Genomic DNA, 18,607 nt, shown 5'->3' with positions numbered 1-18,607 from the left:
AGACTTTATTAAAACAAGGTTCTCGAAACAGCTCTGTTATCTTAACTAATATTTTTCCAGTGGGGGAGTGCCTGTGTATCATACATAACGTGCATATAGCCTTATCAATACCAATTAATTTCAGAATTACAGCTGAAATCTCGGTGTTGCAGAGCTCAGCCCACCACGCTGTGCTGAGACAGGTCGGAAGTCTGGCAGACTGGGCTGGGCTTTCTTACCAGCCATTACCCAGGTGGCCAAGAAAGCCAACGGCATCCTGGCTTGTATTAGAAATAGTGTGACCAGCAGAAGTAGGGAGGTGGTTGTCCCCCTGTACTCAGCACTGGTGAGGCCACACTTGGAGTGTTGTGTCCAGTTTTGGGCACCTCGATGCAAGAGAGATATGGAGGTGCTGGAGCCTGTGCAGAGGAGGGCAATGAAGCTGATGAAATCTTAAGAAGAGCAGTTGAAGGAGCTGGAGTTGTTTAGTTTGAGGAAGAGGAGACTGAAGGGAGACCTCATCACTCTCTACAATTACTTGACATTGGAGAGAAGTTGGGGCTGGTCTCTTCTCACAGGTCATTAGCGATAGAGCAAGAGGGAACGGCCTCAAGCTGCAACAGGGTAGGTTTAGACTGGACATTAGGAAACAATTCTTCACAAAAAGAGTGGTTAGACACTGGAAGAGGCTGCCCAGGGAGGTGGTTGAGTCATCCTTGGATAAGTTTTAAGAGTCATTTAGATGTGGTGTTGGGAGATATGGTGTAGGGGAGAACTTTGTAGAGTAGGGTTGGTGATTGGACTCAACGATCCCAAGGTTTTTTCCAACCTGAACGATTCTATGATTGGTACAGCTGATATTAAGAGTACCCCAAATATAGTTTGCATCAAAGTATACTAGTAATCGTGTAAAAGGCCTTATAAATTTGTGATCCATTCCCAGCAGAAGGTTAGCACAATTACTTCTAATGCAGAATTCGATGGAATTACTATTCTCGATTGCTGACACGCTGGAATAGTCAAATAAAACTGAATAAAGCAACTGGGGGAGTTTTATTTGTTAGTAAATAGCAATAAATTGCATCTCCTGCAGACTTGGGCAAGCCCAGAAAAATAAGTGCCTTTTTCCTTCTCCCGCTATTTGAATCATAAAAACCATGGTGCTGGCTGTGGGGGGAGGAAAGCAGTTTTTTCACCTGGAATACCAATTATTGGCTGTAAATGAGCTGCAAAGTGGCTTTATCTAACATGTTTTCTACAAACACCTTACTGCAGGCAAGCTGGGCTTTTCTTTGAGTTGTTCAAAGGCTTTAAGCTTGTAGTGTTTTGAACTGGTTGGCCTTGCAAAATTAGATGTTTCCACCTTTATTTACCATAATAAATAAAAAAAAAAGAAAAAGAGGTCAGAATTTACTTAATAACTCTTTTAATGCTGCTGCCAGAAAACAGGCAGGGAGGCGTGTTTCAACTTATTCACTCTTTTGGGGTAGCAGGAGGAAAAAGCAGTCCCTGCCTTTTTTTCTAAGAACAAAAGTTTTGGAAGGGATTTGGGTGATTTCTCTGTAGAAAGCTGCCGTTAAGAACTCTTTTAAATAGTTCTTCCATCAAATCAGGATGTTTCAGAATTTAGGGCTAGGTGTCCCTCTCGAAGCTAAGCAAAATATGAATATTTTGGTCCCAAGAAGGTTACTGGAGTGTGGCTGGTTCACTCTGCTCTGTGCAGCCTACGTAGGGGGGCAAAATGCTTTTAAAGAAAACAAACAAGTTCTCCCTTGCCTTATCCGATTTCCGTGAGGGAATGGATGGACAGACCTTCATTTTCACCCAAGCATATTTTCACTCCTGTTTGTTGTCTTAAGAATGAGTTTCTTATCTCGAAAGCGATCTTTTTTTGCAAGACATTCCCAGTTTAATATAACTCATGATACCCTTTAAAGCAGACTGGCTATTCCCAGCTGAGGAGCCTCTATTTATGTGTCTGTCAGGAGGAGAATTTATGATAGACCCGCCAGTTATGTGAACTTTGAATGTTTTCACAGTTGTTAAACTCGACCAACTATTTCAATAAGACTAACTGCTTAAAACAGTTCTGGACTCACCGGTTGCCCCCAGCCGAAGTATGAGTATGATGCTCATAAACCCAGCATCCCCCGGACTGCTTGTCAGCAGAGAAAAACACTTGACATAATTCCTAGGAAGGCCGTTTAGAAAAATATCTTTTCTGCTAGATTTTTTTTAAAGGAGCCTGGAATTTCAAATCATCGTTTCCCATGTAGTTGCTCTCCATCCCCTGTCCTTACTTTGCAGTGAGGTCTGGCCTCTCTCCCATCAGGGCAGGAGTTGCCACATGGAGAGGAACAAGGCTCTGTATCTGTAAAATCAGTTGTTGACAATTAATTTTTGGTATTTGGCTTAACATTGGGGCATCTAACAGCAGTGCAAAAGGCTGAGCAGGTACAGGGCTTGTGTTCGGGTACCGGTGTGCCCCTACCCGTGCCCCTGTGTTAAATAAAAGGAGAACTAACAGCTAATTTTTGCAGTAAGATTGAACTTATTACTGTTATTTTTGTAGCAATTGTGGACTATAGTAGTTACCAATGGGTGCAAATTTTTGGTCAGATAATAGTTTAAACATGCTAACATTATATGTATTATTTTTAATTAACTTGTGCCGAGGCATGTGTTTCACTTTTAATTCAAGTGTCAGATTTGTGAAGTCTGTTTTTCATCATGCTTAAGGTTAAAATATTAGGTCACCAGAAGAAAGACCTATTTGAGTCACATAAGACAAATTAAATGTTAGAAGGAAGGAGAGGGGAGGGAGGAGCAGAACTAAAGCTGCAACTTCAGAAAATAAGGTAAAGCAGGAAAGAGTGAGTGAGAGAGAAAATGAGCTGCAGAAGTTCTGAAACTCATTTTTGTAGCGTTCAATATCGGCTCTTGGTGCTTACAAGTTTTTGTATCAGTCAGGAATAGTTCAAAGCTGAATTTCCAGTGTCCTGAGGCCCAGGAAGGAGCAGGATATTGCCTTCTGTAAGTCCATCCTGGGCAAAGAACAATTCTCAATATTTTTATCAGGGAATAATCCAGGTCTTTAAGACATGTTGCTGGAGAAAGGGAAGTTTAGACTTCCTTCCATAGAAGAGAATTAAAAAAAATGCATAGGGTGTAAAAATAGCTTGAAAATGAAGACACTTTCCCATGTTACTTAAATAGTCTATGTGTTAACGCCGTAAAAACCTGTATTTTCCTTTAGATGAAATGTTTTCATTTTTTGATGTTGTCATTTATGAACGTGGTTGCTTCCTGTGTGCTCCAGGAGACTTGACTATCCTGTTGTGAAGGAAGGTGTGTATCATACAGTACCAAGCAAAATCTCTTTTGTTGGACACTTGAGCAGTTTCAGTCATCAGCAATGAATAAGCAGTTGTGAGGGAGGAATCATTAGCAATGCTAACTGGAAAATTTAAAATGTTAATTTTTTTTCCTTAAAAAAGGGACATCTAACAAAAGAGATGTAATGTAAGGCAAACAGAAAGCTGTTACTTAAAACCTTGTGATTATTCTCACCCTCTCCTGATCGCAGGGGTTCAAAGTAGCCTTGTCCCTGCTGTTTTCTCAACCCAGTGCTCCTCAGAGGACCCAACTCCTCATTCATTCCAGCCTGGTTATGCCCCACTTTTGGTGTAAAGAGACTTTCTCATGTGGTATCAGTTGCATGAACAGTCACTCTGAGGCCCATTATACCTGTGAAATATTTGGGAAAAAAGCCCTTAATGTCCAGATCAAGCCATTTGAAAGGTGACCCAACCTTGACTATATTTCTCCTATACTTAAAGTTTTGGTTTTTAATACATCACAGAAGTGCACTTTTCTGTGTATGATGAGGGAGGAAAAATCAAATTTGTGGGGGAGATGCACAGTGTAACCTGCAACTTATTTTATTGCTCAATGAAGTCTGAACAACCTGTGTAACTTCATGTGACTAAATAATGAATAAATTCCTTAGCATTGGGGATTTTTATCTGACTAGAGACAGAATGCAGTCCAAGTATGTCCTTTGTGGTATGACCTATTTGTAGTTCTATGTATACCCTCCTGGCAGACCCCAAGAGGCAGAAGGGTGTGTTATTCTCCCGTTCCAATGTGGAGAAGTGGTGCAACCTTGTAGTAACTCTCCCAGATGGCAATGATGGCCAACAGTCTCCGGGGAATATCAGCTTCCTGGTCAAATAGGTCGCTTAAATACTTTCCCTGCATATGAAAGCAATGAGATGTTTGATGAAGGAGCTCCATTGGATCTGGTGGCTTGATGCCACTTGTTCAGGGGGAGCTGCACCAAGCCATGATGGTTGGGCATGGGTGAGATGTTTGATGAAGGAGCTCCATTGGATATGGTGGCTTGATGCCACTTGTACAGGTGGAGCTGCACCAAGCCATGGTGGTTGGGCATGGCAGGAGCTGATGGAGTGATGGTTGGGCATGGAGGGGTGACGGAATGATGGCTGGGCATGGGGGGAGCTGATGGAGTGATGGTTGGGCATGGAAGGCTGATGGAGATGTGGCAGTTGGGCTGTAGTACACTTTGAGGCTCCTCAAAGCAGGCTGATGGAGTGATGGTTGGGCATGGAAGGCTGATGGAGATGTGGCAGTTGGGCTGTAGTACACTTTGAGGCTCCTCAAAGCGCATTCAAAAGGGTCCCAGTTATTAGGGATTTGGGCAATAATCTGAGGGATGGGACCTTAGAGGGAGAAGGTCTCTTCCCTTTGCTTGTCTTGCATCCAGCTTCGCAACGTAGAACCCAAGGGTTGCTGTCTCGCTGTGTAGGAGATGGATGTGGATGTGGTGTGGTCCAGTCTTCTCCATCCTCTCCAGAGGGCTGGAGCCCCAGCAGGGCGGAGGGGGAGTCTGGTATCACTCCGAGCAGAGCGGCTGCAGCCGATTTATGGGGTGAAGCTGATGATCGTTCCATCAAAAACTCCTTATCTAAAGGTTAATGCCTGATGAGAGGTGGATAAGGAACGTGTGTGTGAGATCACTGCAGCTCCGTGAGGGAATCCAGGAGGAGGGGGTGTGTTTTTCTGTGCAGTACAAAGGTTTGATAGAAGAGGCAACGTTTAGCACTTGTAATCTTATCCTGCTTGACTGCTCTTCAAAAACATTTTCCTTTTTTTTTTTTTTTTCCCCCTCCGCATCTAGAAACTTGGACAAACCGACCTTCCAAACGTAACCTTAAAATAGCTTTGTCAAACGCAAAACATAAGTGCAAGAAGTTTCCTGCCATTTCCATAACTACGAGCATATGATTTGCAGTTCATCTTGAATAATGATGTAAGAAATCTGCCAGGAAAGATCCAAACGCTGTTACCGGGGTCGTTCCCTAACCATCTGCAGCTGCCCGGCCGGCTCGCACCCTGCCTCGCAGGAACGCCTCTCGGCTGCGCGGGAGGAGTTTGGGGAGGGAAGGGTTTGTTAGAAAGTGTTTAAGAGGAGAAAAAGAGTGAATCTCAGAGGCTAACATCCCAGCTAATTTATTTATTTTTTTGGTCGATGTTTAGCTGAAATTCGTGGCCGCCGTTACTGGTGGCTTTTGCTTCCCCGAAATGAGTCATTTTGATGGAGACACTGTAGAGCTTCCTCACGATGACAAAGAAAAACACGCAGTAATTGCTTCGGCGCGTCCTTGCCAAGGGATTAATTGCATGAGAGATGTATTTTATTAAGCTTCCAGAGCCATGGATGCTGCCGTGCTGCCCAGCTGAGGTTAGTAGAAAACACATGTCAGCTCTCACCAGTGATGTTTATGTCTCTGCACAAACCTGCCTCCTTTCAGCACCCAGAGCCTCTAACCAGAAGTGACTGGGGGAAGGGAGCGCAGCCATACACAGCCCTGAGAAACACTCGGACCAATCGGTTTGGGTAATTTTAAGATTTTTTTGGGGGTGCGGGGGAGCATCAGGGAATTTTGTCTGTCCTGGTTTTGGTGGAGAATGGCCATAATGTGGCCTGGGCCGCTCGGTGCCATCTCACCAGCTAAGCCGTGCAGAACAGCAGCCCAAACTCACATTTGTTTTGAATTATTTAGCCATCTCTGGATCAGAGAAATAACCATTCTATGATTCTATGATCCTATGTTAAACCAGCCATCAGTCCAGAATGGGAGCTAACAACTAACTAACTAGTTACTTAGGCAGATCATATTTGCTTATTGAGTTTTATTCTTATTATTTTCAGGAACCAGGTGTATCAGTGGTGCTTTGGGACTCTGTAAATTTAATGGTGTCAAAGGACAGCATTATTAATTTTTTATTTTATGCCTATGCTTTTGGAGTGAGCCATTTAAACCCTCGCTGCCCTGTGACTTTAAAGGGGTGTCAAAGCAGCAATAGCTTATATTACACAGAACTTTATCTTAAATTACACAGTGACGTGCAAGTCTGGGCAATTCTCTTCTTTTTGCAAAGTAAAATGCAGCCCTCACATTTCAGAAATATTGTTATGAAACAGAGCCAATATGTTCCCATTTTCAAAGCGAGGCACAAGCAACTGGGTTTTGCTCTTAGGAAAGTATGACAGAATATTATTCATCTGTTTGCTTTAAGGGATATCTGCCAAGTAAAAACTCCTTTCATTTTATTCCGTGTGAAGCTGGAACACGAGTACAGAATGAAATACAATTTATTTAACAATGTACAAATAATTTATACAGCATTAATGCATGTAGAGAGGGTGTATTGAATATAGATGTAATAATTAAAATAATTTATTGATGAATCTTTAAATTAACTACAAAGTTTTCTAGAGCATGTTTCTCCCCTTTGTGCTGTCACCTGTCAGCATTCATAGCATCATAGAATGGTTTGAGTTGGAAAGGAGCTTAAAGATCATCCAATTGCCACCCCCTGCCCTGGGCAGGGACACCTCCCACCACACCAGGCTGCTCCAAGCCCCCTCCAACCTGCCCTTGAACCCCTCCAGGGATGGGGCAGCCACAGCTTCTCTGGCCAACCTGGGCCAGGCTCTCACCACCCTCCCACCAAACAAGTTCTTCCCCACATCTCAGCTCCATCTCCCCTCTTTCAGGGTCCAACCCTTCCCCCTCCTCCTAGGGCTCCCCTCCCTCATCCAGAGTCCCTCCCCAGCTTTCCTGGAGCCCCCCTTCTTTAGGGACTGGAAGGGGCTGGAAGGTCTCCCCGGAGCCTTCTCTTCTCCAGGCTGAACCCCCCCAACTCTCTCAGCCTGTCCTCCCAGCAGAGGGGCTCCAGCCCTCCCAGCATCTCCATGGCCTCCTCTGGTCCCTCTCCAACAGCTCTGTGTCCTTCCTGTGCTGAGGACTCCAGAGCTGGACACAGTGCTCCAGGTGAGGTCTCCCCAGAGCGGAGCAGAGGGGCAGAATCCCCCCTGGCCCTGCTGGCCACGCTTCTTTTGATGCAGCCCAGGGTGCGGGGGTCTTTCTGGGCTGCCAGCACGTATATTCATTATTAACCCACCTCCCCTAAAGCAACACCCCCATAACCCCAGTTGTAGGTTGCAGATTTGTGGGTGCATGACTCAAGCATTAAGCAGGACCCTTTTGGTGCCACCCTTGAGAGGGCAGAGGAGTCTCCCCAGGCGCCGTGCAGATTCCAGCAAATTTCCTGTGGGGACAACGGGAGCAGAGCCGTCCACTTCCACTTCTGTTGTCCCCCTGCAGCAAGCAGTGGTTTTTTTCCTTGGGAGAGATGGGTATAAAGCACTTGGTTGTCTGAACTAGGCAACGTTGGCTGCCTCTTCCCATCAGTGCTCTGCCGATGGATATAAATTATTTCGATAAACAGCTCTGAGTAGTTCAGTGCTATGGCAGAACATTTATTATTTTCTTTTAAGCAAGACAAAATGCCTTTCACTTCGTAAGTGAAAAAAATGCCTGGATGGTCTTCACACAGAGCCAAAGCTCCTCCATCTCCACGTGGTGGATCTCGCAGATAATTCAGCATTTATTTGCTTTTGCTCTTCGGGTCGGCAGATCTCCATAAATCAGTCTGGCTTTGCTCACACACCTTAATCCCCTGCTTGGCTTTACAGCGCCGTCTTCCAGTGTCACTGCACGTCAGGATGTCCTTTCCCCTGCTGCTTTTATTAAGCCTCGCTGTCTCTGTGTACGCTCCCCTATTTACATTGCTGCCAGTTAGAGATTTGGTTACCAAAATAATGGTAATCCAGTGATCCCATCTAACCAACCAACAGACTTAAGGATAAGTGTATATATCGTAGCGGGCTGGAGCTGGAACAGGCATCGGGAGGGAGAGTGATGCTCCTGCCTCTTGTCTTGGGACACCAACAGCATTTGGGACTTTGTCCTGCCCTGTCCTACGTCCCTCCTTTGCCCATTTTAGCTCAAGGTATCAAAATTAGTCCTGTATTTGTGACTCACAGGCACTCATGCAAATCCTTCTTAAAGCAAAAGGAAAAAAAAACCAAGAAAGAAATGCATGGGGTGTGGTAGAAATGACCACACGATTACACCATCTTTGGAATATGTATTTTTAATACACTGGATATTGTAAAAATAAATACAACATGATCTCACAAGGTTCAGTTTTTCTATTCATTTATTAAATACTTGTAAGAGAACTCATGTTAAAGCCTGGTTACAAAGCCTTTGCTAAACTAAGTCCCTGGACCCGTTGTTGACATTTGCTGGGAATGTTGTTTAGATTTGGGCAATTTCTGGTAATTTAGAAGAAGACTGGGAAAGAAAAGGCAGTGTGTTGGGAAGTGGACTTTGATGGGGAATCTTCCAGCAATGGTTTGTATTGAGGAGGTGGGCTGCAGAGATGTGCTTGGTGGGATCCCTGCAGCCCCTCCAGGTTTAGGGTGAGCCAGTAAGAAACAAACTGTGAACTGATTATTACTGGTTTTTTGGCTGCTGTGAGCTGCTTTGCCTGGTTTGCTTTGGGGATGCCTAAAAAGCTGCTGCTGTTTCAAGTCAGAGGCAATTAGAAATTCTCCCCGGTTTCAGAGCACAGCAGAAAGGACAGAGCAACCTTTCCATTCCCTGGAGCTCTCATCTTAGATGAGATAAAGAGATCTCTCCTGATACGACCCAACTGTAACTACCTCCTCTGGGATCCCAGGGCAAAGTCAGAGATTTTGGTCCTCCCTTCCTTTCCTTCCACGTTTTTTGATGTTACTGTATCTCCCATAAGAAACAGCCCCCTGGGGAGCTTCTGATAATGACTGGCTGAATCAGCAGTGCCTGTGATACTTGGTCCTGCTGCCTCTGCTGATCCTGTTTTGGCCTGGAATAGGGCCAGGGAGTTTGTGGGGTGTGGGAAGTGGTAGACATCAGTAACGGGGTGACCTTTACCAAGAAGAACACCTCCATGGCAGGTACGACAGCGCTGGGATGTGGTAGTGCTGCAGACACAGCCATAGATGGTGATGGATGGATGGATGGATGGATGGATGGATGGATGGATGGATGGATGGATGGATGGATGCTTTGAGACCCAGTCTCAAACTGCTCAGCCTTTTCTGAATGTGCTTTTTCATTCACCATGAGACCTTTGTGCATAGAGCCATCAGCACCCGTCTGCCTTGATGTTTACATCTTCAATGTGCCAAATTGAGATGAGGTGAAGGAGGTGTCTCAGGCCGAAGAGCAGGTTCTTGCTGTGCAGTGAGGTACCACCAAAAAGCCGTTGGGAGAGTCTGGGCGAGATGCAAAAGGCAGGAGGAGAAGGAGGAACTTGCACCGGCCGTTCTCTGGTTTAGGGTTGGTTTATTATTTTGTTACCATTTCAATATGTGAAAAGCTGCTGGTGACCCAAGGTTGACAGATGTAAATATTGCTAGCACGAAACTAGAGGGAGTTAAAGAGGGGGAAATGAACCCAGGCGGTGACAGTGAATTCTTTGTCAGTTGTTTGCAAATTGTTTTGTGTGCTGTGACTTGGTCTCTCCTTCTGGCTCCGTCTTGGTGACCCTTGTTGAGACCTTTGCCATCTTAAACTATATGTGAAACAGCGTCCTTTTACTAATACAGGCACTTTCTTGTATTCAGATGGACCCAGAAAGACATGAAATACCTTACTGTGGTGCCAATTTTTCTATGCAGCCCTTGTAATCCGTAGAAAGAATTGCTGCCTGAAGATCCAGTGCATCCCATGTTGATGCAAGCTCTAGGTTAGGTCAGATTACGTTAGTGAATTGGTGTGGACACCCTTCAAAGCTCTTAGTCTTCTGTAAACTTTGTGCAATCGGATACTTAAAGACACCTGAGTATAGTGTAGATTTAATCCATGGTACTGTTATTACCTGGAGCCAGAAGTATTGTTGCTTTCAATAGGGGAAACCACAGCGGGATCTAAAAGCAATGGGCAAGCTCCAAGGTAAACATCAAGGTTTGAAGTATTTAAAGTCCCAAACAGAAAACTGAGTGGAAACCAAATCTGAAAAGAAATAATCCTAAAACACTGCAATGCTGTATCATCTGTTGGTCATTAAAATCCAGCACTTTTTTTTTTTTGTTTTCTAGTCTTCACAGAATGATGGCCGGAACTTTGTGGGGTGCAGGGAGGGGAAGAAGTGGGAGTTGGGGCGGGGAGGGTCAGCACCCAGACCATAATTTGCAAAAGTGATTAAGTCCATCCCCAATCAGCAATGTCTGGCGCTTAGACTGACTTCCGTTTCATTAGGATTTAAGCTTGTCCATATATTTTTACACATTAATTGCTGAATCAGGCCTAATTTACCTCCTGTTTGAGCCAAAGGGACGCATCCTTTTGCTGTGGGTACATTTGAGGAGCGTGGGTACATGGGATTTGCTTACAAAAAGTACACGAGGGATATGCAAAACATAAAAGGAATGGGTGATCTCACCCTTGATCCCAAGAAAGTGATGGCTGCGTTTTGAAGCCGGCAGCAGGAGGTGGGGAACATGTTCAAGCTGTGTAGGAGCTCTGCGTGCTGTGGTGGGCTCCACGTCAGGCTACGGCTCTGCTTTTGGGTGAAAGGTGAGGAGAGCAGAAGGTGTTCAGCCTCAGCAGCCATCTGTTTAGCAGGAAATAGTCTTAGGTGGAGAGCTGGCAGCTGCCCGCCTCCCCCCCCCAAAAAAAACCACTGGGTTGTGGGGAGCAATGGCTCAGGGAATGTCCATCTGGCCCAGCTGCAGTGTTGTCTCCAAGGGCTGTCCTGGATATGGCTGGACACAGCTTTGGTTGCCCATCAAGAACCAAAGGGATGCTCAGGGAGGCCCTAAGTACTGAAAGGGTTGTCAAGCCTTGGAATGGGCTGCCCAGAGAAGTGGTTGAGGCACCATCCCTGGAGGGATTTAAAAGACAGGTAGACATAGTGCTTAGAGACATGGTTTAGTATGGTTTTTGTCAGTGTTAGGTTGATGGTTGGACTAGGTGATCTGAAAGGTTCCTTCCAACCTGGACAATTCTATGACTCTGTGATTCTATGTAAACATTTCCATCCTGAGCTGCAGGAGTGAGGGAGGGGAAGAGACATCCCAAAGAGATGCAGAGAGAGGATTCCATGTGACCTGAAGAGCTGACAAGGAGCGATACAGAAATGGAGTCAGGGAGTGAGACGTGGCCACTTGTTCATTGATGAGGACGTGCTAATAAATAGCTTCACCACAATGATGTGTTACCAGCCTATGGTCAGGACTTCTATCATGGGCGCTGCTATTTGGAGATCCTCATAGGTGTCAGGAGCAAAGAGGAACCTCACAGCCTGGTACTTCCCTTCTTTATCACCATGGCCCAGCAGAGCAGCTCTGGGAGCAGAGACAGGGGACCACTTTGTCTCCTGTCCCAGGGCTCCTCCTGTCATAGTCTGATGCTCTGTTCCTTTGATTTGATTTCTCCTGACCCATTATGGAGGCGATTTCCAAAACAATACAAAGTAGTGCCTGCTCCATTTGAGCTACTAATCTCATGTTTTCGCTCTGTGGATTCAAGGCTGGCATGAAGCCCCAGGGGCAGAGGTGGTGGGCTCCAGGCTCTCCTCTTTACTCTAATCATCACCTTCTGAGATTATCTCCCAAATCCTGTTCCTCAGGGCATTTCCATCCAGGTGAACTGGTGTCCCTGCTCATTCACAATCCTTGCTTTGTGCAGCTCTTGCAGTTAAATCTTCTTTAGCCCCAGAGTGAGGTGAGTTTGCTTTGTTGGTATGTTAATCGCATTCCTCCTGGTATTGTCTTCTCTAGCCAGTTGTGTGCTTAGATTGCAATGCTTGATCGCCTTCAAGAGCAGTTGCTGTTAGGTCTAGTCCCCAAGTTACATGCCATAAGAAATTATAATGAATGATAAATTATCATTATTATTATATAAATAATCATAGTTGGAAGTGACCTTCAAGATCCCACAGTTCCAACCACAGCCCTGGGGAGGGACACCTCCCACCAGCCCAGGTTGCTCCAAGCCCCCTCCAACCTGCCCTTCAACCCCTCCAGGGATGGGGCAGCCACAGCTTCTCGGGGCAACCTAGGCCAGGCTCTCACCAATATTTCCCATCCCAATGGGGGGATCTATCGATTAGGAAATGGAGAATTGACCCGCCACAGCTTCTCGGGGCAACCTAGGCCAGGGTCTCACCAATAGTTCCCATCCCAATGGGGGGATCTATTGATTAGGAAATGGAGAATTGACCTCCAGAGCCTGCAGTAGCTGTTGTGGGTTTTCTGCTCAGGTTTCAGTTGTTTTGTCTTCTCTTCAAGAACCAACAGAATAAAAATATTTTCTCCAGAGCTGACTCCATGTAGAAACACATGGATGTGGTTGTGTGTCTCCGTTTACATCTCGGAGCATCTTTTGGCTGAATACTATCCATTATCTGAGACATCTGAGCCTACTATCGCTCCAGTTAATTAAGAGTTTAATTGGCAGTTTAAGGGTTGCGCTTTTGCGATCCAATTTTCAGTGTACTTGGGAACATCTTGGGACCATCATCCAATGAAGCCTGGAGCCCTTCCTGTTGATTTCTCAATTGATGTGAGATGTCTGTGGAAGGAGGTTTCCATCTCGACCGTCCCTCTTTCCCACCCCCCTTGTCTTCGCAGTCATAAATTACCCCCGTTAATCCCTGGCGTCTGGCTTCTCCCCGTGAAGGGGAACACAACGCTGCGTGAATGCGGAGCTGGTAGCGGAGGAGTGCTGGGAGATGTTTGAGGTGTCCTGGAAGGCAATCCTGGCACTTCTTCCTGCTAATCCCATTAGCTGGCCCTGGCCACTGTGACAGGGCTCTGGGGAGCCCACAGCCGGCCGCTCGCTCTAAGCCATGCACACAATGGGTGGGTGACTTCAAAGAGGCTAAATGGGATTTGCATTTCCAAGCTCTCACAGCCAAGGTCTTCAGGAGGGGATGAAAGTGTCTTTTGTTAAACTTAATGGCAGAGTTGATTAAAAAAGCTCTGATTTATTTTTTTTTTCCCCTATTAAGGCATAGTCTGATGCCACTGTTTGGCTTTGGGCGTCTGGGGGAGGATGAATTCTGACAAAAAAAAAAAAAGCACACCAAGAAAGTAACCTATCCCCTCCCCAGCTGTGATCGTACTCAGGGATATTCCAATATCATTTCTCCTAATTTGAGAGCCATATCGTAGCTGTCTTGGGTGGGTACGGGCAAATTGTCATTAAGCATCTCCCTGTAGGCAGAGCCAAGGTGTCTGGATTTCCAGAAAAATGTGTCCCAGATATCTCCAAGTAGGTTCTCAAAGCCAGAAAGTAAAAGAGCTGATTCATGGAGTTGGGTGCGTGTTTCAGCGCTCACGTATGCAAACCCCTCCTCAAAACACCCATAAAACTATCTGCTGTGTGCCAGCGCTTGGCTGCTGGTTATCTGCTCAAAATAAGCAGTGACTGCTCTGCTCTTCAGAGGGTTAGCAATTTCCTCTCTTTGCTTTGTTTGAAGAATATTGGCAAATAATTTCACATCTGGATTTATGTATTAAATGTCTCCTATATTGCATAAAACAAAGCACCTAATGAAAGAAATCTGTCTATTTAACTCCCGTCTTAGCTTTGGTTCTGTTTTAGCAATAACCGTTACCACACTCGGGGAAGATTGAAGAAACATTTCCTATTTCAAGGGTATCAGTGCTGGGGGTGGTTTGACTTTCTAGATAGGCTTTAAATTCTGTCTCTGCTGGCATGGCTCTTCCTGCTGTGTTTATCAATCCGAAGGACAAGTTTGGTTCAAGAGGAGAAAACAGCATGTTGGCTGCTTTAAATAAACAGCAATGCTTTTTATCAGGCAGTTTATCTTTTCTCTTGTAATCCAGGCTGAATGTAGCCTTCCCCCTCATGCAGAAATCATTAATTTCGTATAATGTTGATGCGTTTTCTGTCTAACCTGAAATGCCACCAACTGTTTTTACCAGGCAGCTGAAGTTTGGTTTAAAAAAATAAATAAATATTCGAGATCTTGTTGAATATAGGGATATAATATATATAATATAATCCTTATATTGGTGAGATACTGAAAACTACCTGCAGCAGTGTGGGAACCCTTTAGGGTTAGAATCACCCGGGGCACAAAGCCCGTGCCCCCTGCGCTGCCTAAAGACCATATAATCCCTTATCACAGGCTCTTAATGGAGGGGACAGGGGCACATGGAGGGAGGGGGATCCTGTGCTGGGTGAGACCCCCCCAGAACGAATCGCCCAGCACAGGACAAACCCTTACTTTGGCCTGGGATAATACAAGTGCCAGCTCCCCGGAGGGACGTTTTGTTGCGAAGTCAGGTGTGAAATGTTTCACCCTTTTTGTGCTCCTGATTGATTTCAGGGACGAGTATGAAGAGGACGGGTTCTGCCAGCCCTACCGGGGCATCGCCTGCGCCCGATTTATTGGGAACCGAACCATCTACATGGAGTCCTTGCATATGCAAGGTGAAATAGAAAATCAGATCACAGGTGGGTCAAAAAATGCGCCCGCTTCTTTCCCAGGAAGCTGTCTTTTTCCCAAAAAGCTGCAAGAGTTTTATAGACTGCAATACTATTTTTATTTCCTCTTTATCCTCTCCTGCTTCCCACCACAAAGCTCTCCCAGGACTCGTGTGGTGTCCATGGAGGGGGTCCTCTGAAGAGTGACTGAGCAGCCCACCGTGTCTCTGCTGATCCAGCTCCCCAAAAGGAAACTAAAATATGATTTTCCAAGGAAAAGGGGTTGTATATCCCCAGCTTCTGGGAACAGCTCAAAGCCAGGCTACTTTGAGCTGCTTTTTCCCAAGCAGATTTGAAAAGTGAAGGGAGACCCCAGACTTAGTTAATTATTAGGTGGTTGAGATCATTCAGGAGAGCCAGAAGTGCTGGAACAGGCTGCACCTCTTCCAGCATAAGATAATGTATGCGAAAATAATTCAGCAGGTCAACTTTTCCCTTCAGATTTAGTAAAGAACGATTATTCATTGGTTTTGTAAGAGATGCTGTGCTGCTGGGGGGGCTGAATTCAAGCTGAGGCCTCCAAAGTCCCACGATGCTTCTCTGGGTTTTTCTATTCATTAATCTCAGCCAGGTCCTACCCAGAAATCGTCTTGCCTACATGCAGGATTTCTCTTGCTGTCAGAATATCCCAAATTTCTCTTCCCCCTGGAGTGTTCTTCCTTCAATTTGTAAAGGCTGTCAGCATTGGGAGAGAGACTTCTGCCTTGCTCACAGGAGAGGCCGATGGTTTCTGTACAGTCAACAGTTCATAATCTCATGTCATTTATTTTGTTTGAGAAGTCACTTGGAATGTTCTCAAAGCTGTGACCTTCCACGAAGGTGCTGGTACTGTCATCCTGCAGCCTGCAGGGTTTTCCCCTGCTGGGTAACAAAAATCCAAATATTAACTGACTTTGCAAACCGTTATAAATTATTTGGGGGGAAAAAAAAAAAAGTATAATCAGGTTTGGGGTTTTGGTAGCGCACTTAATCCCGTGGTGAAAACCAGATGTGTTTTTCTCTGTCAGCAAAATCAGCCTCGTTAATAACTTTTAATGTGATTAGCACACTGTACTTCTGCAAGGCCCGTTCGTCACCTGAACATCTGAAAATAATAGTGGCTCCGGGAAGTGCGGGTTACGCTGGGGAGGCGAGAGCGCGGGGAGAAAATTCCCCCCGGGTGGAGTAAAATCCTTTTGTGTATTTTCCAGCTGCCTTCACCATGATTGGCACTTCCAGCCATTTGTCAGATAAGTGCTCCCAGTTTGCCATCCCTTCGCTGTGCCATTACGCCTTCCCCTACTGCGATGAGACCTCCTCGGCTCCCAAACCCCGAGACTTGTGCCGCGACGAATGCGAAATCCTGGAGAACGTCCTGTGTCAGACGGAGTACATCTTTGCGAGGTCTAATCCCATGATTCTGATGAGATTAAAGCTGCCCAACTGCGAAGATCTTCCCCAGCCAGACAGCCCCGAAGCTGTCAATTGTATCCGCATCGGCATCCCAATGGCAGATCCCATCAATAAAAGTAAGTGAAAACCGCCTGTTTCACAGAATCACAGAATCTTCTAGGTTGGAAGGGACCGTAAAGATCATCTTGTCCAACCGTCAACCTGACTGACAAAAATAGACACCCACACAACAAACAAGGAGCATCATCACTAAACCATCCCTCCCAGCACTACATCAACCTGTCTTTTGAACACCATTGCATAGAATCATAGAATGGTTTGGGTTGGAAGGGCCCTCAAAGATCATCAAGTTCCACCCCCCCTGCCCTGGGCAGGGACACCTCCAACCACACCAAGTTGCTCAAAGCGCCATCCAGCCTGGCCTTGAACACTTCCAGGGATGGGGCAGCCACAACTTCCCTGGGCAACCTGTTCCAGTGTCTCACCGCCCTCATAGTAAAAAATTTCTTCCTGAGATCTAATCTGAATCTTTTTTCTTCCAATTTAAAACCGTTTCCTCTTGTCCTACCATTACCCTTCCTGGCAGAGAGTCCCTCCCCAGCTCTTCTATAGGCACCCTTCAGATATTGAAAGGCTGCTATTTCTCCATATAAAAGATGTGGCTGGGAAAAGGTTGGCTGTAAGGGCTTGTGCATCCGAGTTGGGACTGGTGCTGGGCTTTGGGAGCTCACAGACACCGTGCTCTTGAATTACCACTCCCGTGCTTCTCCCCTACTCCAGAGCACCTAGAAACTCAGAAATATTATTTTCAGTTATTTCTCTGGCTGCCTATTTTTCTCTGGCTAACGCTAAATGCCATTTATTGGTTCCAGCTCTTTTCTAATTGATATGATGTAGGAAACCACAACAGTGTAAGCATTTGAGGACTGAGGATCGTCAGAAGCTTCAGCCCTGACGTGCAGGGTGCAGTATAGGGAGGGAGGAACATCTATAGGGGCTGGGTCCATGGCTGTCCCTGCCTAATAACACCTCGTTTTAGGCATGGGCTGAGCTGGCTCTTTGATCAGGCTGGGCTGCAGCCCCGCTCACAGCCCTTCTACATCTGAATAGTCAAATATAAAACGTGGCTCCCACCAATTCTCCACCTTCCTATGAAAATAATGGCTGCGATTCAGGTTCCCACTGTAGTTTTTACTTCTTTTGTGTATCTTATATTAAAAACGCTTGGCATAAGCTGTTTTCATTACAGAAGCATAAGCTTTAAATCCTCCCAGGAATGCGAATGCAAAGCAGGCCCTGCCTTACAGCCGCAGCAAATTGGGAGCCCGTGCTCCCAAACTGGGTTTCCCGGCCGTGGGCCAGCAGCGCTGCGCCGGGGCTGGGGGATGCCGGGGTGCGTTGGCCATCTGCCCTTGCCATCACCAACTCTTGCTGTGGTGGTTTTATTTCGTTGTTTTATTTTATTTTTGTTAATTTCTAATTTTATTATTATTTCAGTAATCCTTATTTTATTTCATTTTCTTTTTTTTTTTTTTTTTTTCAGACCACAAATGCTACAACAGCACGGGAGTCGATTACCGGGGGACGGTGAGCGTGACGCGGTCGGGGCGGCAGTGCCAGCCCTGGAACTCGCAGTACCCCCACACTCACACCTTCACTGCCATCAGGTACCCCGAGCTCAACGGGGGTCACTCCTACTGCCGCAACCCCGGCAACCAGAAGGACGCCCCGTGGTGCTTCACCTTAGATGAGAACTTCAAGTCTGAGCTTTGTGACGTCCCGGCATGTGGTAATTACCAGCCTTTTATATGTTTCATAGAATCATAGAATTGCCCAGGCCAGAAGGGACCTCCAAAGGTCATCTAGTCTGACCTCCCCGCAGTCAGCAGGGACACCCCCAACTAGACCAGGTTGCCCAGGGCCTCGTCGAGCCTCTCCTTGAATATCTCCAGGGAAGGGGCCTCAACCACCTCCCTGGGCAACCTGTTCCAGTGCTCCACCACCCTCACAGTGAAGAACCCTCTCCTAATCTCCAGTCTAAATCTGTTCCCCTTCAGCTTGAAGCCATTGCCCCTCGTCCTGTCACTACAGGCCTTTCTAAACAGGTTCTCCCCAGCCTTCCTGTAGGCTCCCTTCAGGTACTGGAAGGCCGCTATTAGGTCTCCCCGGAGCCTCCTCTTCTTCAGGCTGAACAACCCCAGCTCCCTCAGCCTGTCCTCGTAGCAGAGGTGCTCCATCCCCCTGAGCATCCTTGTGGCCCTCCTCTGGACCCTCTCCATCAGGTCCATGTCCTTCTT

General features: G+C 46.2%; 1 protein-coding gene across 1 annotated transcript in view; it reads left to right on the top strand.

Annotated features, from left to right (window-relative positions):
• Positions 1-18,607, top strand: part of ROR1 (receptor tyrosine kinase-like orphan receptor 1) — a 61,099-nt gene that overhangs the window by 29,485 nt on the left and 13,007 nt on the right. Inside the window, exons 4-6 of the mRNA XM_014938893.1 lie at positions 14,761-14,888; positions 16,109-16,426; positions 17,854-18,099. Coding sequence (XP_014794379.1) covers positions 14,761-14,888; positions 16,109-16,426; positions 17,854-18,099 — 692 coding nt within the window. The remainder of the gene's footprint in view (positions 1-14,760; positions 14,889-16,108; positions 16,427-17,853; positions 18,100-18,607) is intronic.

Source organism: Calidris pugnax, unplaced genomic scaffold (genome assembly GCF_001431845.1).
Source record: "Calidris pugnax isolate Ruff unplaced genomic scaffold, ASM143184v1 scaffold18, whole genome shotgun sequence".
Lineage (NCBI taxonomy): Eukaryota > Metazoa > Chordata > Aves > Charadriiformes > Scolopacidae > Calidris > Calidris pugnax.
This window is presented reverse-complemented; position numbering and strand designations above follow the sequence as displayed.